Source organism: Aspergillus pseudotamarii (genome assembly GCF_009193445.1).
Source record: "Aspergillus pseudotamarii strain CBS 117625 unplaced genomic scaffold BDV38scaffold_16, whole genome shotgun sequence".
NCBI classification, from domain to species: domain Eukaryota; kingdom Fungi; phylum Ascomycota; class Eurotiomycetes; order Eurotiales; family Aspergillaceae; genus Aspergillus; species Aspergillus pseudotamarii.
This window is the reverse complement of record NW_022475030.1, coordinates 179586-202808: the sequence shown is the minus strand read 5'-3', so window position 1 is coordinate 202808 and position 23223 is coordinate 179586. Positions and strand designations below refer to the sequence as shown.

Sequence of the window (23223 nt, the reverse complement as noted above, 5' to 3'; positions counted from 1 at the left end):
AGTCCGACGCTGAGTCGACCTGAAAGAGACAATCAAGCGCTGGAACCTCCGATAGCAATACCAAGTAATGATGTGATTTCATCGCCCAGTATCACGGAGGGGGTCGGGATCAGGTAAGCTTTGGTGCCTTAGATTGGGTGTAAGCTCTGACCGTAGAGTCGCAGTTTTATGAGCTTGCTTTTCTCTGATGCCAGGTGGAGAGACCAGAACATAAAACTTCTGCAAAATCTATCCCAACCTTCTGGCATTCTAGAAACATCGGTGCAGCCGAATTCCCTTCCTCCTGCTGAGGAAGCATTGACAGTGTTCAACAACTAGTAAGTGACTGGGCTGTGGTTTATCAACTGATAACTGATACGGATTTATAAAGCTTGAATGGACCCCATGTCCTAAACCCATTCCTGCTCCGCCGAGATGTCCAGAGGCTGTATCATTCTGCCTTTTCAACAGGCCGAACCGGTTCTTCCTCACAAACACCGGACCATCTAACAAAGCACGATGCTTTTCGTACATTCATGATTCTTGCTGTTGGGTCGGTCATGTTATATCGATCTGGTGTCCATAAACACCATCCTTACGGCTACTTCCTCACGGCATTGCAGTACATGGATACGAAAATCATATCAAGAGGGTTGGATTCAATTCAGGATCTATTACTCGTCGTGAGGTTCGGGATCTATCATCACATCGGTACGTGCTCAGTACTTCTTCTATGCTGGTTCTAGCTAATACATTGTAGGAACATCAATATGGGAGCTGACCACACTATGTATGAGGATGTGCATCGAGCAAGGTCTTTATAAGTTACCTCGACCGAGTATGAGACGCAAAACTAGTCTTCTGCAAGAACAGTTGCAACGTCGGGTCTTCTGGGAATGCTACATTATTAGCCAATACAGCTCGATCACATTGGATCGTCCAGCCGCAATTGCGGATAGGGATATCCAGGTTGGGTTTCCTGCCGACGCTGATGACGAAGAAATCGATGCCGCTGAGGCATCTGGATCGTTCCAGGATCTGGATGCTTTCTGCAGAGCCACTACAAGGCCTAGTACGACCGGGAACACCGAAATGACAGTGTTTTTCTATTGCCTGCGGCTGCGGAAAATCACTTCGAAGATCCGGACCAAGTTCCAACATGGCAGTGGGGCTCTCAGCAGTGTTGGGCATGCGTCGACAATGGACTCAATCACAGCGAGTGGGCGGATCTATGCAGATCTAGAAGAGTTACTATCGGAGCTCGAGCAGTGGCGGCAATCGGCACCCGTGTTCCCTAATCCACAAGGCTTATACCACACCCAAGAATGGTATGATCTGTTGTTAATGAGGGAAAGGCTTCTTCTCGTGCGCAAGGCCATTGACCTGGTGCCGAAGCGGAACAATATCCCACCAGGCGATCTCCTTTTGATCTGTCTTGATTATGCCGTGGGCACTATCACGAAGTTTTGCTCTTTGTTCGACCAAAGAAAGATTACCTACACTCGGAGCTACTTCCAAATGCTGTTCACTGCCGGGCTCTCGGTGATGCTCTGGGTATCGGTGGCAAGCGACCATGACACCGAGACGATGGTGAAAGCGGCAGACGCGGTAAAACAGAGCGAAAAAACATTGAAACAGATGGGACGTGAGATGCCAGATGCGACTCCTTACGTGTCTGTCTACGAGGCTTTACAAGTGCATATATTAGGGAAATACGATGTCGCATCCGGGACAATGCAGCAAACGGGAGGATATCTCGGGCAGACACAACCCCATCATCCTGTAGGGCCGGGGTTGAGTGGTATGCTGCATGATCCCAGTATGGCAGGTGAACATCATTCTGTCCAACAAAATCAATCGCAGTTTAACAACCACTGGCCGCCCCTACTCAACGATTTAGGTACACATAACCTGTTGGATCATGAACCTTCCACCTATGCTTCACTTCTTTCCCGAGATCTATTCGGAGACAATACATTCTGGAATGTGGAAGTAGGACTGGGGGAATACGCGTATGGAGATCCGATGTTTCTTTTCTCGGGTATAGCAGATGACAATGCATAATATGTACATAGAACAAACAATGGGTTTACAACTGTTTCCCTTCTCTAAGGCTCCTTCTGTAAGCGCTCACTAATATCAGTGTAGTTCTTGCTCATCTGCTTCAGACCTGCTTGCAGCATAGACGCATCCTGGCCACTCAATGACCAAGTTGCTCCCATCTTGAACCACTTCTCTAGGATGTCTAGTCGCCCGCCAATACCCCCGATACCGACAGGCTTGCCAGCCCGATTAGCCGCTTGGATCACCTTGATCACAGCATCTTGATACAGGTCACTGTCATACTTTCCGGGAATCCCCAGGTCGGTACACAAATCGTTCGAGCCGACCAAGACACCATCGACTCCCTCAACTGCGAAAATCTCGTCGGCGATCTCCACTGCTGCTGGAGTCTCAATCATGGGGATCAACATGGTCTGCTCATTCAAAATCTCATTCTGCACGAGCGTTGGCACATGCTGGAAGTTCAACGCTGCTTGGTTGTTGGTGCATCCGCGTGTCCCTAGAGGGGCAAACTTGGCGTGCTTCACAATGTCCCTGACTTCCTGGACGGTCTCGATATGCGGGATCACAACAGCCGCAGCACCGGCGTCCAAGATCCGGCTAATGTGCCAGTGTGACTTAGATGGTGAGCGGACGACGGGAGAGACACCGGCATAATTGCAGGCGAGAATCAGTTGGGCGACAGTGCGCATGTCGAGGGCGGAATGTTCCATATCAATGAACATAGCATGGATACCGGCCATCTTGCACATCATGGGTATTTCATTGCCAGTGACAAACTTGATAGACATAAGCGGTGTGATTTGACCACTTAGAATCCTAGTCCGGAAGGGGTTGTTGAGGGTATATGCTGGATGAGGTGCGATGGAACCCATGATGAAGATGTATGATATGTGATGGTCTGGTAACGAGAATCCGAAATGCTTGAGTCTAGATATCTGCAGCCAAATAACCAAGTCGAGATCCTCTTCCAAGTCATTACATCTTCCAACTTAAGTATTTCCTACTTCTGCGTTGCTGCCTTGGCCTATCCGGAGGATTTCCGATGGAAGTCATACTGACTCACGGGCACAGAACGTCGGTCGGATTGTATCCGAACACTAGCCTACCCTTGTAACTATCGGACCTCCGAATAATGAGTCGTAATCTATGGCTATCATACTCTATCAGACGTCAATCGGCGTCTGAAATCCGACCCCGTGTCCCAAGTGCAGCAGGTTTCCCATGGGGACAACTGGGAATTGAAGGAAATCAAGACATATGTCAGATGGCAAGGTCTCAATCTCCATCTACCATCACTTCACACGCTGTTATCTGAATAAAATAAAGTACCTCTTGGTAAATTGTTGGCTTTGAGTAGCTAACCCTAGTTCGTTATGGCTCAAATGAAATGTACTCTGTGGAAATACTTTGATGATAAAACTCAATGCGAAGTACAGTCGACGCAAGTTATATTCCACGCTGTCAAGAGACAACAGGCTATCAGAGCTAACTAATATAGATAATAATTCGTACGTATTTATTCATAACACTATGCTCGTACCAAAGTGAGATCCGTATCTACTACGTTAGGTCGCGTACCGCCATTCGGTGACATCTCCACTTTCAGCCTCGGCCTCGTCCAGTTTTTTATTCTTCCTCATACACCACCAGCGAGTGATCAAACAGCAGATCACAGACAGTCCACATCCGGCAATAATAATACCTCCGCCTGTTTGGTATCGTGGTTCTTGGGACCGTAGGAAGAAATACGGTGTGAACCAGTGAGACACAGAGGACACGCAGTTGGCGATGGCGATCAAAGCTGCTCGTTTCGTCCGTGGACGTGGTACAACGGTGGTTTCCCAGGATATTTGGATCTAATCAGTTAGTCAAAATGGTTCTCTAACTTTTGGGGGTAAGGGAATGCTCACGTTCAAACCAACAAACGGTCCCGTGCACAGTAGGATCAAGCTGAAATATCGAGCACCCCGGTCCAATGTTGATATCATGAGAACCGCTCCCACGAGAGAGACGAGTATTGGTGCGACAATATGCCAACAATGGTCCCCGGTCTTTCCAGATGACCAGGAAACTACGAGCGTGGTGATATAGGCAATCACATACGGTGGAGCCTGTACAAGATAGGTCACAACTTCGGAGAAGTTGAGAGTCTCAACGATCTTCGTGTGTGTCAGCAGGCCTATTTGGGTCGTTTTATGCATGGCCTGGGCTTACCGATGGAAAGAAGTCTTTGAACGATTGGGCAATGATAAGCGAAAAATGGATACCAGCGAAGCACCACGTAAAAGGATCTTTGACTGCGAGCAGCACTCCGCCCCAGTAATCTCCTTCCTCATCTTCCCGGGTTCCACCCCCTGAAACCACTTGTCGATATTGTGCCATGGCGGTTTCTTCCTCAGTGAACCACCGGCGACCAGTGTTGTTGGGAAAGTTTGGAATGAACCAAAAGCCACTCAACGCGACCATGATACTCACAATCCCCTCCAGAAGGATGAACCACTGCCAAGCCCGAAGTTTCGCTATTCCATCCATGTTTGTGAGAATGGCTGCGGCGAGAAGGCCAGAGAAAACGTTCGAAATAATATTACCCGCGTGCCAGATTCCCATCCGCAAGGGTGATTCTTGCTTTGTATACCATGATGAGGTGAGCAGGGAAACGGCCGGGACGAAAGGGCCCTCAGCCACACCGACCAAGAAGCGACAGAGACAAAATCCCCAGCCGGAGGTCAAAGCCGGCATACAGATAGTGACCGCGGACCAGATTAGCGCAATACAGGGGAAGAGAATACTTGGTTTCCCCTTCGCGATGATAACATTGGCTGGCACCTGTGAAATGATATATCCAACGTAGAAAAGAGAGATTCCCGCAGACCACACAGTATCTGACATATGGAGGTCACTCTGCATGCCAGCAAGACGGGCATTGGAGACATTGATACGATCAAGATAACTGGTTGAGAATCATACACATTAACATACTTGGTTCTTTTTTACTCCTCAATAAGGGACACGAACGATGTACTCACCTCATAAGAAGAATCATTGTAATGCAAGGCAGGAATTGCCAGTCCAGCTTTCGTACCACAGAACGATTGAGTTGTTCCAACTCCTCGGGGGTTTTGTCCTGGAGGATTGGAAATAGTTCTAAAAGAGGGTCACGCTGGGGTGAATCTTTGAGATCCTCCACCTCTGTTTTTGACCCTAAATCTTTCGACGTCATCTTTCGCAGTAAGAACTTCCTCAGTCCACTAAGCAACTGGAAAGGGTGTCTAGGGAGCTAAGTTAGTCTCGAATTGAGGATCATGCTTGCTTTATATATACAATGCTGTCCATAACAAGCGGGGGTCGTGATTGCTAAACCCCAGATTTCACCCTAACGGTCTCCACTTCCCCAGACTCTACACGGTCTGGGGAAGTGGTCGAGCCATCACGAGGTTTAGGATGAGTCCGACTTGGCATGTCCTTTTATCGGAAAACATCCGGACACTTTGCGGACACTTTGGACGTACGAGAAATCCAATGGGATCAACGATTCAGGACGGATGCTTCCTCTTGGAGGAAGTTTAACTGTTTGATTGGACACGAACCATAGTAGCGCGGAAGATATCTGCACAGCCTTTATCGATTCGACGTATAGCATGAAATACGGAGTGTCAGCTACACTACTAAGCTTTAGACGTCTGGTTGCATACGCGCCGAGGGGATTACTTCAACCCGGGGTATTCTTCCTTCACCCTTGTCTGTGCACCGTCTCTCAGGCGCGCGCTGGAAATCGTAGCTGCTGCTAGAGTTCTAGGTCCTACCTACCTATCCAGTGAGGCTTAGGGTAACACCTCCTAAAACTATGCTTAGGTTCTGATTTCAATGTATCCATTTTAGCAGACCTCGGTAAATAGGATTGAATACTCCTAACTTAGAGCCTGATTCACACCAGCATAACGGGCATCCCATTAGTTCCTTGAAAAGCAAACCACAGCCCGTGTCCCTCACCAGGTTCGCTAGTCACATTGGAGGATAGAGATTTCTCTTTTTCCAAGCCCGATCTTCCCATTGTGATCCCCACCGGCCATAACAGCATCATAGTTACTGGGGTGTCGTCATGATGTCAGTAGCGGAACCAACTCATAGCTCAGCCAAGGATATGGATATCTCTCCAGGATACAATTGAGTCCGTTCCATACATCCTTCCCTGTTATGTTATTCCTTGCCTATCCCCGTATACCCTTCGAGATGTGTGACGAGAGCCTGCGAACTACCGGCGTTGGCCTCATTGTCAAGTATGCAGCCCACATCTTTAGCTCCTTCCTATTCGCTGTAGTCCACTTGTTTGCGTCGCACTTCCATGTCCTTCAGTGGCGCACCTTCGTCTGTTGGAACGGGGCATCCTACATGTTTTGCGGTCGGCATCGCTTGTATGTCCACGCTCATATGGCCACGTTAGGATGGTAATGATGCTAAGCAATCAATCGGGCGGCAGATATCCCTTGCTATTGTAGAAAGGGATTGTCGTGAGCGACATTGTTATTCGGGAGGTACACGACGCGTCCGAAGAAGCTATTCTAGCATCGCTCTGCCATGAAAGATGCAGGCTGTTGTTAGATGCGCGAACTATTTGGAGTGCGTTCTCTTGCTAAATAACTTTCACTTGTTAGTACGATCTTTCGTCATATTGTATGGCTGTGTAATATCGATGTCACTGAACGGAATTTCATCTCGCGTCGCTATTTGTTTGTCTAACCTGGGATTAGTCAGTGATGATGTTGAACCCTAGTTGAACCCCATTGATCCTCCGAGTCCTAGCTATTTCCCAGCATCGAGATAATCTGGGCAGCATTCAAATTTTCTACAAAAATCATCAAAGATTAAATAGCCTAACATATGACCCTTGGTGTTTTTCTTGGACTCTTTGGTCTATGTTCAACTTCGTTCGCCCTTGGCAACTTGAATTCTCCGAACACCACCTGAGCCTTACCAAAAATATATATAGTCTTTAGCCGAACATGACTAGAGTTGTGACGTGATAGTGCCACATATCCATTACCTACCCTCTAAGTGTAACATAAAAGCAGGGCTTCATTCTACGATACTAATTACGATGGGAGATTCCTGGATATTGCTACCCAGAAATATCATTTTTCAAGAAGTAAAGAATTCACTTTGGATTGCGAGTCGGCGATGAACCGAACTCGAGCCGAAAAACTCGCCGAGATTGGCCTAACACTCTCTCCACCACAGCGACCGTGGCTTCTCTGCGACGAGCGTCTTATGAGGTCGAGTTACTCCGTACTGCTTCATCCAATCGACTTATAAGCCAAATCAAGAGATTTGGTAGAAATATTAAGGCGTCGTCTTTAACACTGGGTTGTTTGTTTGACTAGTTTGCATAGTCGCTTATGCAGAATAGACTGCACGTGACTTACTGCATCCTAATGTGGCTTAGCGCTCTTGGACTGTGATATGAAAATGAATGGATCAGAGATTCAGTGTCAAGTAGCAGTTGTACATTCGAAATAGACATAGGATGATAACCACTTGAGATGCTTTGACAACTGGTATTAATATACGCTATAACGTATAGACCACCCGAAAGGGCGGATTCAAAATTACGACAGTTACACCAACCAGCCTATGCTCGAAGATTGGTCGCTCCTTGGGCAATAAGAAAGCGTTGCAAAAGAGTTATGCTTAGAAGTATACTGATGTTACTAGATGAAGCTGTGTATTCCTTTGGCCCATCTGATCTATTAGTATAGTCGTACTCGGGTCGAGAGCGTAAAACCCCCATGCGGTCTATATTCAGCATTGACAGAATAATGGCGTAAACTCGACGTCGTTAACGCCAAGCTGGATCTAAAAGGGCTATGCGATTGATGTGGATTTTTACTCTATTTCTATGCCGGACAGGTGGAGAATATACTCTAGTCTTGCACACCTTGAATCAGGTTTTTAATTCCTTCACCCCGGGCCGTCTTGTCCCAAGCCTGCGGCGCGTGTTCGAAGGGCGTTACACTGGTAATCAGACGTTTAACATCAATGGATCCCTTGGTGATCAACTTTAGAGCTAGGTCATAGTCTCCAGGTCCGTACCGAAAGCATCCATGGATGTGGAGTTCTTTCTGGGACAGGGCCAAGATTGGGATCTCTGCCTTTGGCTTCCCAACACCGGCTTGAACGTAACTACCACCGCGCCGTAAGGCATAGATGCCGATTTGGACTGGACCTTCAGCACCGGAAGCCTCAATCACAGCATCGACCCCTTCTGGAGCATCCAGCATATCTAACAAACGAGTCGCACTCTCCTCTGGCGTTTCGTCCAAGCTGGTAAGGAAGGTCTCGCAATCGAGGAACTCGGACCCAAATGACAGCTTGTGTTCCAGGATGTCGACCAGGATAACTCGGTGAGCGCCAAATGCCTTCGCAACTGCGCCGCACAGAAGACCGACCGACCCGGAGCCCATGATCACAATGGTTTGGCCGGGAGTGACGTTGACCAGACGAGTAGAATGCACGGCCACAGAGAGCGGTTCCATGAGTACCGCTTCTTGAAGGCTCATTCCCGATGGTATCTTATAGACAAAGTCTTCTGGTACCCGGTAATACTTCGTCAAGGTACCGTGCACATCTGGTGGTACGGCCGCAAACCTCATCTCTCGACAAATATTATAGGTGCCATGTTTGCAAGCCTTGCAGCGCCGGCATGGGATCCCAGGCTCAATGGCAACGGGATCACCGACTTGAACGGACTTGACGGCAGTTCCGACCGTGTGAATGGTTCCAGCAGCTTCGTGGCCTAGTACTAGCGGTTGTTCCTTGCTGACCTTCTTGTTGACTCCGCCGTGTTTCCAGAAATGTACCTGGCCAATAGTTGGTGAGCAAGAGGGATTTCTATGAGTCACGGTGTTATTGTAGGAGCTTAGGCCTCAGTATCTTACATCACTTCCACAGACTCCAACGTAGGCAATGCGGACGATGACATCGTGGGGATCCTGAATCTCCGGTACGGGGAGTGACTGTAGACGTGCTTCCCCAGGCCCATACAAGAACCAGGATGGGTTGTTACTCTCCATTTTCAGAGCATCTATGCTGCTAGTTAGCCGACGCCGTATCCACCAAGTAGCAAGCGATGCGTGAAGTGTCGTAAGGAATAATCGCGTTCTTCAACACATTGCGTATAAATGTCGGTTCTCTCGTCTCCACTTCGGTCTCCCCAGCGAAACCCCGCAGTTGTTCGATCGGACATGCGCCGTACGCTTGCCTTAGTGGCATCATGGCTCGCCTCTTGTACTGAAGGAAGATATGTTTTATGGTTCCCGGATGAGGACGAGGTAACGTATGATTGACTGACCCAGGGACGATTGTAGCAGTTCCTGCTGGTCGAAAAAAGAGGGATATACAAGGGAAAGCTTTGCCGACCTCAGATTGGCGCTCAAGCTTCTGTGGGATAAAAATGCGCGAGCGCCATATAGAAAGGTGGCATCGAATTGGGATCACACAAATAAAAGCATATTATCCATCACCATTTGCTGGAGTGCCGAATCTTATGGAGAAAACGCCACTCAACTTCGCAAAGCAGGGGGGGAGACGACACCATGAATGAACCCTAGCGGCCTTTCAGCGAACAAGAATTCGAGATATCATCCCTGAAACTCAGAAGTTACAGCCTTAATGGACTCTTCCTTGGGGTGGTTTTAGCTCGCGAATAGTGCAGAGTTTGGGGAGTGAAAACCGACTCTATGCTGGGTCGAGAAAGTCGCGTACAGAGCTGGTTATCACCAAACTATCCGCCTATCCTGAGTGCGGAGCACCAACTTTATGCCGGTCCACTCAATGGCTGAGCTGAAACTGATTTTGCCTGAAGCGAGCCAAATACTCGAGGAGGAACCTATCTCCGCGGATGTCTGTCCCTTGCGTCGTTCGATTCATCCCTCGCATCGGTGGAGCCTTCATAGTTCGGAATTGGAGTGCACGAGGCTCCCAAGGGGCTCTGACCTTTCTGGCGCCGCAAAGGCAAACCTTATAAACTTTCTCCAGGCTGTATCAATGCCGATCGGACACCTTCCTAGTATGGAATCTGGCGGTGAGGATCGTCTGAATATGATTTAGGTTTCGATACTGGCATTGATCCGGGAGATATTCCGGACTGTGACTGGATGACACGACAGGAACGAGTCAGCTCTAACTCAATTGCGAAATTCTGTACCACATCCGATTGACGGTCCCAGTGGAGAATGTGATACCGTGTTGCTTCTGACCGCAAGGCATTGTTTCCTCAGTTAACTCTGTGGTTTTTGCTTCTCTGTTTCATTTGCAGGTTGATTTCAAGCCACGAGCCGGGAGAAGCTTTGGTAGTTATTCAGGCCAGCAACGCGGTACGTAAAGGAAATCGTCCTCATATATGACGGGGATGAAAAATAAGAATATACCTCTCCAGCACTCGGGACATACACGTTCTAGGAATAGAAGCTTCCAGACTTAGTGGGTATCACTGCAACATTAAACTATTCGTAGAGGTTCGGATGCTATAAAGTACAATCAAGAGCCAGACATGCCAGTTCACACGTTCCACCAATTCGTGGTCTTTGTTACAGACGACTTACGCCTCCCTGCCTTTTTGGATGCCAGGAATCGTTTCTTACTGCTTGGGCCAACCGCAAATTGGAGCTTTCTCTTAACTTTGGAAATGAGCCCGCGATCAAGGGGAGTACGCTGTCTCAGGGCTTTGCGAACTAATGGAGATGTCTCTTCTGAATGAGCTGTCCGGCAGATTGGCTCAGGGTCCCGGAAATCTCCACATCTTGCTCCCGACATTTCTGGCTTTTCTTGCGCATAGAAGGTCTGACACTGGCGCTCGGGAGTGCGAAATTTATCTTCTGGTCTCATGGGTCGAATTGCGGAGATACCGGATGGCGGCCGCTTGGAGGAACTTGAGACATCTCTCATCTCTGTAACGCTACTCTTCAAGAGTCAACCAGGTTAGACGAGGGTCAAGATCGAACCTTTGGTGTAGTATTTTGAGTTGACACAGGGATTAATGGTGATGAGCTATGAAAATGAGCCACGTACCGAAGCTGCAGAGTCTGGGACTTCGTCTACAGCATTGACATTGTCTACACCCTTCTTCGCCTTAATTGGCGTTTTGAATGGTGATGCTAGGCGCAGGACTTTCGCCATGTGTGGTTAACGGCGCTGCCAAATGTGACGCTAGGTTTCATCTCAAGGCAGAGGAAAATGGTCGCCGAAGATTTGCCTACACGCATTGAGAGAACTTTGGTATAAATAATAGAAAATATCTGCATATTTTCCCTGGCCTACTTCAAAGGTATTCAGGTCATAATATTGTTGTGCATTCCGACGCTTTGGTCCCTCAGCCAAGCAAGGGATGATATAACGACCCGTGGCCGAGTCCCTTTTGACATGGGGAGAGGAGGCCCAAATAGCCCGAAATACCAGCAGTTGCTGCTCCTGCATTGATCCGGTGTTTGCTGTACACCCAAAGCTTCAGAAGTGGGCATGTTCTTGGAAACGTGCACGTATTCTCCGGGCTCGGGGATCCTCTGTCGCTTCTCCTGTTTGTGCGGGTCATGCGTGAACTGTGACCAACTGGATCTCCTATCTTAGTTTAGCACTTGCTTGGCTATTAAAGAACGAAGCTTTTTCGCTTATATATTGATCGACTGATGGGAAGACGGTTTGGGTCTTTAACTCCCCCTTGCTGCTTAGCTTTCCTCACACGGAAGTAGTACCCATTTAATAGCTCATTCGCTGGCTCGCTTACGCGGACAGCCCGTAAAGGTACATACTTTAGTTCAGCACTCGACATGACAGGAGGCGAGGCAGACGAAGGACAGGAACGTAGAACTTTCTTTTCCCAGTTCAACTTAACAGCAGCGGGCCAAGGTGTCATGTTACCCTGAGTCAGTCTCCTGTCAAAACAAACCGTGCATGGAGATCAAAGTAAGGAGCCTTAGAGAACCTATAGAAAGAATGTCAAGCAAATTAACCATACATAGCTTCCGTGTATAAGCTAACTGGGGTTCTCCGTCTGCTGTCTGGGCTCAACTATCGTAGCTCTGATTGCTTGGAGACCCCGATGACCTTGCATACTGATCATGCACTAACTTGAATAGAGAGCTAAACGTAGGCAAAAACAGGGAGTAGTTTCTTGATAGTACAGGAGTTACAGCTAGTATCATTCTGTCTTGATCCCTTTATGTAGGGGAAGCTGAATAGTTGTAAAACATGAGTGGTTGGTCATCACCACATATTTGGCAGAAGGACTTACATGTACCATTCTTGTTACAATCCGCCGGTGCATAACTGACCTTCGGTCGAAGTCATGCATCCATAAAATGGCACGGAGACGGGGCCTGATGTATTTTCTGTTTGTCTGAGAAGCTCTGTGTAATTGTACCTGCCATAGATCGGAATGCTTCTGCTTGCCGGAATGGGCAATCTACTACCCACAATGTCGGAGATAGCATGTTACTACTCTCTTGAATAGAGAGACCTACCTAAAGCGCAAGGAGTTCGCTAACAGCCAGCTACCTTGCTGACGTGAGTAAGGAGATTTGCCTCATTCTCTTTATATACAACCACGTTCAAATTAGACAGTGTGAGGTCCAGCTGGGCTCGTCCCATGCTCTGCGAAGTATCCATTACTCCCCAGGACAAGATCAAGATAACACTCTGATAGCTGTTCCTGATGTGGCGCAACACCCCATTCCAAATATTTCAGTAGCTCCAACTCTAAAATTGCCATCTCTGCCGCAGAAATACCACCCGCGGAAGCAAACGACGGGTTGGACCAGGCAAAGTCACTTACACTCTTGCTGGCTACTAAGGCACAGCTAAGAAGAAGCCTATGCGCTGTAAGGCTCGATACATCGAATGACGGGTGTGTTTTGCAGAGTTGTCTTATATAGATAACCATCATCACTAATATTGGAGACGAGAGACACAGCCGATGCGTTAAGCGTCTAAGGTACTCACAGGCAGAAATCTGGGGTGCCCTATTCGAGTGAAAACGTGTAACAGCAAACCTGGTGCGGCATGTCATATCATTGAAGAATGTGAGCCTTCCGAGCGTATTTGAGATCAACTGAACTATCACCATGGGATCGGCGACCTCATAACGCCGTGGTAATCGCTGCGGAAATGGTTCAGGTAGACACACTGTGGACAACGGGATGGCCTTATTGGTTCTCTCGTCTGGACTCGGAATACTATTTGTAATAGAAGAGCTTATTGATCGATGAGATGTGGCGTGCGCGTCGGAATGCCATTCTGCTTGCTGGCGCACCCAGCGCTCGAAATTTCGCTTGATTTCAATGTCGCGTTTTGACCGTAGGGACTCATTGGATTTAAACTCGCAGGAAGGTATATGTCCGCCACGGTACGAGTTTCCGCAAGTCTTCCTGTCCTGCTGGCGAAGATCGACGATTTGTCTCACTGGTTTCTTGCCTAAACTTAAAGCTGGCAACGTTTGTATCCAATTATGGGCGTTCCTGCCCTCAAGGGGGTTTTGGAGGAGTGTAGGATGAAGCATGCAGTCTTGATTATACTGAGTAGTGCCGGTTCGGATTGGTGTGATAGCGGTAGAACCTGCCATTGTGAAGATAGAGAGTGTAGCCAAAAACATTTAAGTTGGATTGTTTCCTTTGAACTTATATTTACCGTACCATAGGCGGTATATAACTGTTTTCTATCATCTAGGAATCATAGTAGTGGATCTACACGAACCAATGGTGGTTTCCCCAACAAGAGCGGTCTTAACCATGGTTGAGCTGATGGGTCAACCGTCCCCACGTCACCATCAGATCATTTCAAAAGATGCTTGATAAGAAGCCCATGAACAGAAGTGGCAATGTCATCACTGGCGGTCTGATCGCCTATTCTTCACCATTCAATGCGCAGTATATTTCCGTGGACTGTATCATATGGGGACAAGGCTTACTATCGCCTCTGTCCTGAATAACACGCTTCTGCACTACAGAGGTATCAAGGAATACAAAAGTCTACATGCTGATTCAAACTCTAGAATATTCTGAGCAGCACTCTGGCTTTTGTTGCTTACCACCATCCCATCAATTTGAAGACAACCAGGACAGGAATAAATGCAATCGGACTCATTCGTGGTAGGTGGCCAAGCCTTATGGCCAAGGCATGGCCGATAGAAGCAAGTATGAAGAGAATAGCAGTGCCTAGTCATTCCATTATCTCATCGTGTCGTTATTAGCCACGTAGTTGAACAATTGATACTGAGAGAGTGCTCAGTGCAGCAGCCACGAAGGGCTTGAAGTTTAATAACAGACAAGCCAAGCAAAAGAGGGTTGGCGGGCACGTACCTATGACATACATGACGATAATACTTAAAAAGGGTTCTTTTGAACGGTAGCTTAATCCAACAATTAATGGTAAGTTGCTTGGGTGCCCAAGGATCGACAGCACAATCTTTGCCGTTTGCAGACCTCATGGCTGGAGAACACGATGCCTGGATAATATTTCCGGGGACATCCGAATGGCTTTAGAAGAAGAGGCACGGTCCATGGTGTATGTGGGACAAAGTCGCCCCCTTGCCCATTACGGGGCAACTTGTGATATAATTGTCAGTATAGCTCAACTAGTTAATGGAAGTTACATATTTTCTTACCTCGGCAACCAATCCAGAGTTATTAAAGCAAGCAGAAAAAGCAGCTCCTTGACTCATGTCCATTAAAAACTCTCCACCCACTCGGTATTCGGCTGTTGTCGGAGGCCGAGTTGCTGCAGCCTCCGTTCGTAACCTGTAGAAGTGATAAATAGTACTAATGTTTGCATGTTGATCTAGTTTCAGTCTTGTACTCTCTTTCTAACTCCTTGGGAGTTTATATGCAACCCGAACACCGACAATGCTCACCCTCAATATCGCCTACACGGAGCCAGTGAACAATAACTCCGATCCCTCCATACCAGTCCTTACCCAGGAGCAAGTCTGGAACGGATTGAAACTGAAAGCCCGACGCCCACAAGATTTTATCCCATCTTTGGACGATTCCCGAATTCTCGAGGAACGGGATGATGGGACCTACATCGTAAGAGAGGCTCATGTTGCGGCCAACCTTCACGAGTCCCCTATGGCAGGGAAATGGACCAGAGAAGAATGCCAACTACATGCGCCTGTCAGGGTACGGGGCCGAAGTGCTCAGAATCCGTTCCATTAATAATCTGTCATGATCTAATCAATTAGCAGACTTATTTCACACTCCCCGGAGGGTCAGCAGTGGAAAATATCGTATCGATCGGACATGACCAGAACCTCTACCTTACTTTTACCTACGAATGGAAATTGGCTGATATCGAGCCCGGGACGAGTGAGGCACAAAAGACTAAAGATGAACATATGAGTATTGCCATATCCTCCGTGCAAGGAACTATCCGGGCATTGAGACGAATGGCAAAGGAAAGGACTCTTTGAAGTCTGCATTGTAAGTGCGGAGACTGACTCCATGTAACCTGACAATGAAATTCATATATTACACCACATTTTATGAATAATATCCAATGATGGTACAAGATATGAAGCACGAAATGGCTGCCTAGAAAGGCTCTTGATCTAAAGACACGAAGTGTTGTATCGCACGGGAAGCTGGACAGAGACACTCAGGATTTTGAACCATAGTCGTTTAAAGCACTAATGCATTGCACTATATAGGGAATGTACAATTCAGATTAAGTCATTATCCTATAAAAGGTGACAGTGACAGCCGATAATGATACTGATACAAAGCCTAGCAATACCTGGTTGCTATCGATCAAAGAAAACCAACCACATTTCATAAGAACAAATGAGAAAGGCAAAAGGTTGAGCTCCTAGACGCCGCCAAAATAGATCAGTAAGAATGAATAACAATATGGAATCCTGTCTTTACATACAGCGTAAAAGTCACAATCTCCCTACTTCGTACCCGGGGCATCCGGATTCTGTAGATGGACGAGTTCGTAGTAGTATCCCTTCTTCCGGAGAAGTTCCCGGTGCGTACCTGATTCAACGACCTCTCCTTGATCTAGGACATATATCAAGTCTGCTCGCTGGATGGTGCTCAGCCGGTGAGCAACTGCGATTGTTGTGCGTCCCCGCGCGGCGGCATCTAATGCTGCCTGGACGACTTTTTCCGACTCGGAATCTAGTGCGGATGTAGCCTCGTCTAACAGGAGGATCGTCGGATTCCGAATAAGAGCCCGAGCGATGGCAATACGCTGTTTTTGTCCACCAGAGAGCATACCTCCTTTATTGCCGACAATGGTGCTGAAGCCTTGCCTGGAAACCGTTAGTATATACCCCCAACTCTGTACCACAAGGAATGGTGAGGAATAGCTTACGGCAATGACAATATGAAGTCATATATGTTTGCATCCTTGCAGGCTTTAATGAGGAGATCGTCTGCGACATCAGGTGTGTTGCTTCCTAGGAGGATATTCTCTCGGATGGTCCCTTGGAACAAAGTAGGCTCTTGACTAATGAGAGCCAAGTGACTGCGATACGAAGTCATCTCTAGCGTGATGATATTCTTTCCATCTACGTAGACGCCACCTTTGAGAGGGTCGTAGAATCTCTCCAGCAACGCAATGGCAGTGCTCTTGCCACTTCCACTCGCGCCCACTAGTGCGACAAATTGACCTGGCTTGATGGTCAAATTCAAGTGGCGAAGAATTGGTTGTTCCAAGCGACTGGGATATCGAAAAGAGACATCGCGGAACTCAACCAGCCCTCGCATGGATGTAATTGGAATCCCTTTGCCACGCGTAGCATGCATTGTAGCGCCGCTGAACAGCCGTTTAAACTCACGCGCAGCGTGCTTCGCCTTTCCCATGTCCGGGGCATGAGAGAAAACCGTTCCAGCGGCTTGGGCCCCAAAGATCACTTCGCTGAAGCACACGTAGAATTGAAACAGAGAATACTCCCCATGACCAAGTAGAGACCCGCCATACCAGAATCCCAACGCCATGCAGAAGAAAGGCAACGCCTGCGAGCTGGCATAGAGTAAGGATGATTTAACAATGGGGAGTATATCGCCCTTGAGCTGCCGACGGAGCTGTGCTTGATAGGATTGCAAAGCCTCCGTCTCCATGGTTAGGGAAACGACCGTACGAATGGCAGAGGCTGCCTCACAGGCAGAACTAGCGGATTCTTGGTATGCTTTCTTTGCCCTTCGTTGGAACCGCTCCAACATCCAAACACGAACAAATCCACACATCAGCAGGGCTGGAACCGCGGAGATGCACACCAATGCCAACTTCCAGCCTATTACAAGGGCCACCCCCAACGAAGCGACAAGATTGACAGAGACAATTAAGATGGTTCCCAATGTGACGCCGCTAATGCCAGTGAGTTCTTTGGTCCCCGCACTCAACGTGGCTGTTAATGCGCCTGTCGTATTTTCCTGCCGATCGAAGAAAGAGATATCCTGGTGCAGCATCACACGGAATGCTCGACTGCGGGCCCGGTAAACCATCTTTTCGGAACTATAGGCAAATAATGTTCCTTGCACGCTATACAAAACAAGCGATACAATGCCAATCATGAGAAACATGAGGCACCAGAAGTTGGCATCGTGCCGTAGCTTCGGATATTCAAAGGGAGGCAAGCTGAGGGTGCTGACAGCTTTCGCAAACAGCACAGCCTGCGATGGTTGAATCCCTCCGGCCAAGATGGATGCGCAGAGACCTAGGAATAAAAATGGCCACTCAGGCCGGTTAAACGAGGCAAGAAATTTGAACAAAGTCCAGAAAGAATAAGCCTCTTCCTTGGCCGGCTGCATGAGATGAGATAGTGACATCCTCGACACTGGTCGCTGTTTCTCCCCAGTATGCAATCCAATATCGGATGCATCATCACTGAGCACGCTGTGAAAGTCGGACTGGTCATCGCCTGGGTAATCCTTGTCGAAGAGGAATGTCATTGGGTTATGTTTAGGAGGTAAACTCGTCAATAACTGGGAATATCTCTTAGAGTATCTCGAGCATCGCTTCTTGATCTGCTGCGCTTCCACCATGTCATAATAAATCCCCCGCCGATCCATCAAATGCTCATGCGGCCCTTGCTCAACAATCTGACCGTTGGCAAGAACAATGATGTTGTATGCCTCCTGGATTGTAGACAGCCGGTGAGCGATGACAATGGTCGTTCTACCCTTAGATGCCTTGTCAAGCGCCGCCTGAACGAGCTTTTCGGATTTCGTGTCCAAGGCGGATGTTGCTTCGTCTAAGAGCAGGATCTTAGGGTCCTTTATAATGGCTCTGGCAATAGCGATACGCTGCTTCTGCCCCCCAGAGAGTGAGAAGCTCTCGATATTTGTATCATAGCCATTTGGAAGCGCCATGATAAAGTCGTGCGCATTTGCCATTCGAGCTGCTGCTTCCACTCGCTTTCGAATCTCATACGTCGATTCCTTTTCGAACCGAGAACCAATAATCCCATAACGAATATTTTCCGCGATTGTGGTGGCAAATAGTCTCGGTTCCTGCGAGACAAGCGACATTTGCTGTCGCAGCCATCGGAGGTTCAATGTCTGAATATCATGGCCGTCAAGCATGATAGTCCCCGCGACCGGGTCATAAAACCGCTCAAGCAAGCTAATGATGGTACTTTTGCCGGACCCCGACGGACCCACGAAGGCAGTCGTCTTACCGGCGGGAATATAACAACTCAGGTCATGGGCAACAGTGACCTCGGGCCGCGAGGGATAAACGTGTCGGATGTTCTGGAGTACAATATTCCCTCGGACAAACTCCAGCGTCTTGCCCTGGTCGGACAGCGCGTCTAAGGGGGATTGACGATCAATGGTGCTATACAGCTTCGATGCCGCCGCCACAGCATTCGACAGCGCTTGTCCATTGGGGGCCACATTCCCTAGATTGTAGGAACCTAGGATGATGGCCATCATGATGGTCAGCACATCTCCGGCTTTGATGTTACTGATTCCTTCGACGAGGAAGCGAGACCCCATCCAGAACCCAAGCCCATAATTGAGATACATGATGCATAGTAATGCCCCAACCATGATGGCGAAGATCACTTTTGATTTCATTCCGGGTCCTTCGGCATCCTTGAGGTGCGATTCGTATTTCCGTGCCAGTGTTTCCTGGGCATTGAACGCTGCGACGGTCCGAATGGAGTCGAGGATGTCCTCCGCCATGCTGGCGCCACGACCCTGACATGCCAATGCCTTCTTGTTGAAGATGAGCATGAGGGTAGAGCAACCGCCCATGGTCAAAAGCAATGCGAGTAGGCTGGCACTACAGATTAACGCCAGCTTCCAGTTCTTTACATAGGCGATGATGAACGCCGTAACGAACGTCGAAAGCCCGGTCAAGGCCAGGCCGACCTTTTCAGAAATACCATCTTGAATCAAATTCGTATCGGCGGTGATTCTTGTTGTGACCTCCCCGGCACCAAGAGTGTCGAAGAAGGCAATATTTTGTCTTAGGATAGCTTGGAAATATTTCACACGAATTTGCTGCACGACATGGTCGCCCGTATAGATGAAGCCCACGGTCGCTAGATAGATCACGACAAACTCAGCAGCACCAAGATATATGAAGTAGATCACATTTTTGGTCAGCTCATGATGGAAGTGATCGTAGGTAATTCGATGGGTAGCGACGTCCTGAAAAGTCGACGTCAACCTGCCGAACAGGACCTAACATAGTCGATTAACCTTTGTGATTAAGAGCCGGCAATCACTTCAAATCAAGGCATTACTTACTGTGAATAGAGGTAGTGCTGCACCACCTGCGATCGCAGCAAGTGCACTGCCGAAGAGAATGGCGACATCCCATCCAGTCGCATAACGATAGATACCGAAGAAACCGATTTGTGACACGGGCGTATGGAGCTGTCTATCAAGGACCTCTTCAGCATGCGAGACAGAGAGATCAGTAGTCGTACTGCCTGTCCCAGGAGACTGCTTGGATCAATGAGTCAGCGATGATGTTCTGACAACGAAACGAGTGAATGGACTCCACCTTTGGGAGAGGCTTCATCAGTATATCCTGGTCAGATTTCATGGTGCAAATGGCTCCCAGTCTTCACATTTGATGGAATGACAGGCGGCCATTTCCCAGTATCCAACATCAAATGTACTACTAGCGCAAGTGACCGTTACACGGCTGCTTTGTGAGCGTGTCAAGAAACCTTATGGTAATGGAGCAGCCTCTAGGGTTTTTGCAACCCTCCCCGCGTCTCCCACTTTCGTAGGTACTTTTTAATCACCGTACTACTATTGCCGATCGCTGATCAATCTTGAAAATGTTTTCCTGAGTTGGGGTAGTAAGGGGTCTAGGGTCAGAGCGCAATTCCTGACATTGTCTGTCGCGCTACCTCATCACAGAATCCCCCGGGTGAGCCCTGAATGGAGATGATCGAGTCCCGATACATGATAGCAAGCGACGGGGTATCCTCGGGTGAGCAGTTCCCTAATCTTGGGTTCATCAGATAGATTGCGATCTTCCTCCATTGCCATGGCCAACATCTCAGATTCTCGTACAGGTAAGACATGTCACCAACTTTCTTGTTGGAAAGCCTGAATTTAGGTATGGAAATTGGCACGTGGAGCGTCCGGCGTTTCATCGCCCTACGAGTAACTTCCATGAGCCATGTGGAGCTCATTATTCGGTATGATGTGCCATCATGCGATCCCATGTTTCAGAGGATGCACAGATCACCCTCGGTAGAAACGTCGGACATTGATGTTATGATCGGCAGGAACCGGTAGTATAACCTGTTTGCTAATTACAGAAATGAACTCAATTCCAGAGTAAACAAGCAAAGTCGTTTTAGCCTAGATAACACATTAGTTCCGGACCTTGAGACCGTTTTGGTGTGTTGGGAAGCTCAACAGCCAAAGTCTCAAATTTGGGTTCGGTAAAAAGATAACGTTCAGGCTTGCCGTCCGAGGTCTAAAATATTGGGCGTTTGACTTAGTCCCCATTAAGCTTTTCCAATTAAACTTGCTAGAAACATCAATCACAATTTAATCTTATCAGTGAGAGAAAGGGCCGTGTTTCGGGCAATTGGACGATGTATGGAAGTGAGTACAGCGAATCATGGGACTGCGAACTGCCCTAACGGACGGTCTCTACCACTGCTACAATATATTTGATTTTACATCAAAACATCAGGTACGAGTCTGGGACCCATGTCAAACATAGCAGAAGAGCCAAAGTAGGTATAATAGAGTGAGGATATATGAGTGAAATATGATAAATCCAAGAAAGAAATATATAGGGAGAAACAGGGAGAAACATTCGAAACTTAGGCCTGCCGTCGTTGACGAAGTTTCACCTTCAGGTCCGGTACTTCCCAAAAAGCATAGCAGCGACTCTCTCGCTGCCAGTCCTTGACCATTCCCACATATTCAGCTTCATAATCCAAGAAGAAACCCGCTAGGGTTATTTGCATCATCTGCTTGGCAAAGTACTTTGCGATGCAGGCCCGGCTACCCACCAGGAACGGCTGGACAGCGTCCTTTTTGTCCATGGATCCGGGCTCTGTCCATCGCTCGGGAATAAACTCGTAAGGTTCGTTGAAATATTCGGGGTTGTGATGTAGCGCGAACAGTGATGTGCAGATCTCCGTCTGTGATAAATTAAATCCCGTCGAGCGTTAGTCAGGTCCACATCATACAGCGATCTGTCAGAAAACTTACCCCGGCCGGGATGTAGACCCCATCAACATGGGCTCCAGGTGAAACTCGCGGTCCCCCTAGTGGCACAGGAGGGTAGAGTCTCAAAGCCTCCGTAATGACGGCATTGAGGTACGGCAGCTGTTGAACAATGTCTCCTGAAATGTCTTCTGCCGAATGGAAGACGCTCTGCAGCTCACGGACCAACTTGGCGTGGGCTTCAGGGTGGGTCAGGACGAAAAAGATAACGGCACACAAGGCGTTTTGTGTGGTGTGGAATCCTGCCAACATGATGGCTGAGAAATTTTCCGCAATCTCAGACTCCGGCAAGCCACTGGTCTCCGCCCTCTCCATTACTTCGACCATTATATCCCGACGGGTGTGGGGCGCTTTTAATTGTCTATCGTAGTGTAAGACATCCGGCAACAGGATGGTAGTGTGGGGAAGACTTACTCATGGATGAGTCGCATGCGGGCCTCCTCGCTGCGAAGACGAACGCCTTTCCGTAGGAAACGGCGCAGAAGCCATTTCATCACCGTTGGGACTCCTGATCCATCAAATTGATCTCTGATGGTGGCCCAGTAAAAGATGCGAGGCAACTGCGCAGTCCAAAAGTAGGGCTTGCCTCGCTTCAAGCAGCCGAGTGGCTTCCCAAGGAGGACTTCGGAAACTGTATCGACGGAGTGACAATAAAGCAGCTCATTGAGAGAAAGAGTGGTAGCACTTCCCAACTTGGAGTTAATCACGTCGTGAAGTCGCAGGGTACATTCACGAATCACCCCAGCATGTGCTTCCATACTCCCTGGTGTCATTGAGGGACCGAAGAGCTTACGGACAGACGAATGATAGCTCGGGTCAGAGGCAGTGAAGATATTGCGCCGTGAGATACTCTTGTAGAAGCCAGTTTTAAGAAACGCGGAGCCCTTGCCAGTACCCGACCCGTAAATATTACGCAAAGCTTTGATCGTGTTTGTCGTCGCTTGGCCGGGGGCAAATCGAGCAATTTTACCTGTACGGCAATTAGCATGGAGTCGAAGCCGGGGACATCCATGTCTCTTACCATAAGACTCATGTAGCGCATGGAACTGATGTGCGCTCCGCCCCGATATGAAAGCAAATTTTGTTGCGATCTGTATAGCTCAGCATTAAATCCTTCAGCTCCCCTCATTTGTTTTATGGGACAGGTCACATACACCACAGCAGAAAATATCAAGGAACGACCCAGGAACGCCTTTGATGGTAGGACCCTTTGGCTGGGCTTGCACAAAAAGAATAACGAGAAAAATAAACTTTGCCAGTCAGCCACCCTATAGAGCCTGTATCACAGTTGTCATGAGATTTATGGCCCTCAACATACAAGCACGACCGCCAGGGCCGGTGGTGTTGACTTTGGGTTGAGGTATTTCTAGTCTGCTTTAATTTTTGTCTGTTCTCTCAAAGTGCCATATTACTATGCATATCACTAGTTCTATAATATACTCATCGAATACACCGCGAGAATAGAAGACATAATGAC

The 23223-nt window shown here is 48.2% G+C and overlaps 9 protein-coding genes across 9 annotated transcripts; 3 read left to right on the top strand and 6 right to left on the bottom strand.

The window, feature by feature from the left end:
• Positions 1–168: 168 nt before the first annotated feature.
• Positions 169–2268, top strand: BDV38DRAFT_291419 (fungal specific transcription factor domain-containing protein; the record flags this gene model as incomplete). The annotated part of the gene is made up of 4 exons (XM_032061735.1): positions 169–317; positions 371–690; positions 740–1841; positions 1976–2268. 4 exons carry the CDS (start codon positions 169–171, stop codon positions 2031–2033), a joined length of 1629 nt encoding a protein of 542 aa, XP_031915420.1. The 3' UTR covers positions 2034–2268.
• On the bottom strand, positions 2088–2918 carry BDV38DRAFT_281121 (HpcH/HpaI aldolase family protein; the record flags this gene model as incomplete). Its single annotated transcript, XM_032059472.1, has 1 exon — positions 2088–2918. One exon carries the CDS (start codon positions 2916–2918, stop codon positions 2088–2090), a length of 831 nt encoding a protein of 276 aa, XP_031915419.1.
• A 693-nt stretch (positions 2919–3611) lies between these two features.
• On the bottom strand, positions 3612–5266 carry BDV38DRAFT_291418 (major facilitator superfamily domain-containing protein; the record flags this gene model as incomplete). Its single annotated transcript, XM_032061734.1, has 4 exons — positions 3612–3902; positions 3957–4205; positions 4261–4996; positions 5073–5266. The coding sequence occupies 4 exons, from the start codon at positions 5264–5266 to the stop codon at positions 3612–3614; spliced, it is 1470 nt and encodes a 489-aa protein (XP_031915418.1).
• Positions 5267–5969: 703 nt separating this feature from the next.
• Positions 5970–6795, top strand: BDV38DRAFT_242469 (uncharacterized protein). Its single transcript, XM_032054104.1, has one exon. The coding sequence runs from the start codon at positions 6241–6243 to the stop codon at positions 6493–6495; it is 255 nt and encodes an 84-aa protein (XP_031915417.1). The 5' UTR covers positions 5970–6240; the 3' UTR covers positions 6496–6795.
• A 1169-nt stretch (positions 6796–7964) lies between these two features.
• On the bottom strand, positions 7965–9268 carry BDV38DRAFT_291416 (NAD(P)-dependent alcohol dehydrogenase; the record flags this gene model as incomplete). The annotated part of the gene is made up of 2 exons (XM_032061733.1): positions 8979–9268; positions 7965–8900 (listed from the first exon to the last, which is right to left on the bottom strand). Exons 1-2 carry the CDS (start codon positions 9111–9113, stop codon positions 7965–7967), a joined length of 1071 nt encoding a protein of 356 aa, XP_031915416.1. The 5' UTR covers positions 9114–9268.
• A 3381-nt stretch (positions 9269–12649) lies between these two features.
• Positions 12650–13654, bottom strand: BDV38DRAFT_281118 (cyclin-domain-containing protein; the record flags this gene model as incomplete). The annotated part of the gene is made up of 1 exon (XM_032059471.1): positions 12650–13654. The coding sequence occupies one exon, from the start codon at positions 13652–13654 to the stop codon at positions 12650–12652; it is 1005 nt and encodes a 334-aa protein (XP_031915415.1).
• Positions 13655–14803: 1149 nt separating this feature from the next.
• BDV38DRAFT_50907 (SRPBCC family protein) lies at positions 14804–15664 on the top strand. Its single transcript, XM_032063453.1, has 2 exons — positions 14804–15209; positions 15275–15664. Exons 1-2 carry the CDS (start codon positions 14934–14936, stop codon positions 15497–15499), a joined length of 501 nt encoding a protein of 166 aa, XP_031915414.1. The 5' UTR covers positions 14804–14933; the 3' UTR covers positions 15500–15664.
• Positions 15665–15914: 250 nt separating this feature from the next.
• BDV38DRAFT_291415 (putative ABC multidrug transporter) lies at positions 15915–20091 on the bottom strand (the record flags this gene model as incomplete). The annotated part of the gene is made up of 5 exons (XM_032061732.1): positions 15915–15943; positions 15990–16342; positions 16405–19724; positions 19791–19988; positions 20050–20091. The coding sequence occupies 5 exons, from the start codon at positions 20089–20091 to the stop codon at positions 15915–15917; spliced, it is 3942 nt and encodes a 1313-aa protein (XP_031915413.1).
• Positions 20092–21261: 1170 nt separating this feature from the next.
• Positions 21262–23217, bottom strand: BDV38DRAFT_291413 (cytochrome P450; the record flags this gene model as incomplete). Its single annotated transcript, XM_032061731.1, has 5 exons — positions 21262–21661; positions 21732–22107; positions 22161–22716; positions 22768–22845; positions 23187–23217. 5 exons carry the CDS (start codon positions 23215–23217, stop codon positions 21338–21340), a joined length of 1365 nt encoding a protein of 454 aa, XP_031915412.1. The 3' UTR covers positions 21262–21337.
• Positions 23218–23223: the final 6 nt, after the last annotated feature.

What these genes read in the sequence shown, in the direction of transcription:
- BDV38DRAFT_242469 (XM_032054104.1), top strand. Translation starts at nt 6,241, where the DNA reads ATGTTATTCCTTGCCTATCCCCGTATACCCTTCGAGATGTGTGACGAG.
- BDV38DRAFT_50907 (XM_032063453.1), top strand. Translation starts at nt 14,934, where the DNA reads ATGCTCACCCTCAATATCGCCTACACGGAGCCAGTGAACAATAACTCC. An exon ending in AACTACATGCGCCTGTCAGG is followed by an intron (nt 15,210 to 15,274) that starts GTACGGGGCCGA and finishes ATCAATTAGCAG; the next exon opens with ACTTATTTCACACTCCCCGG.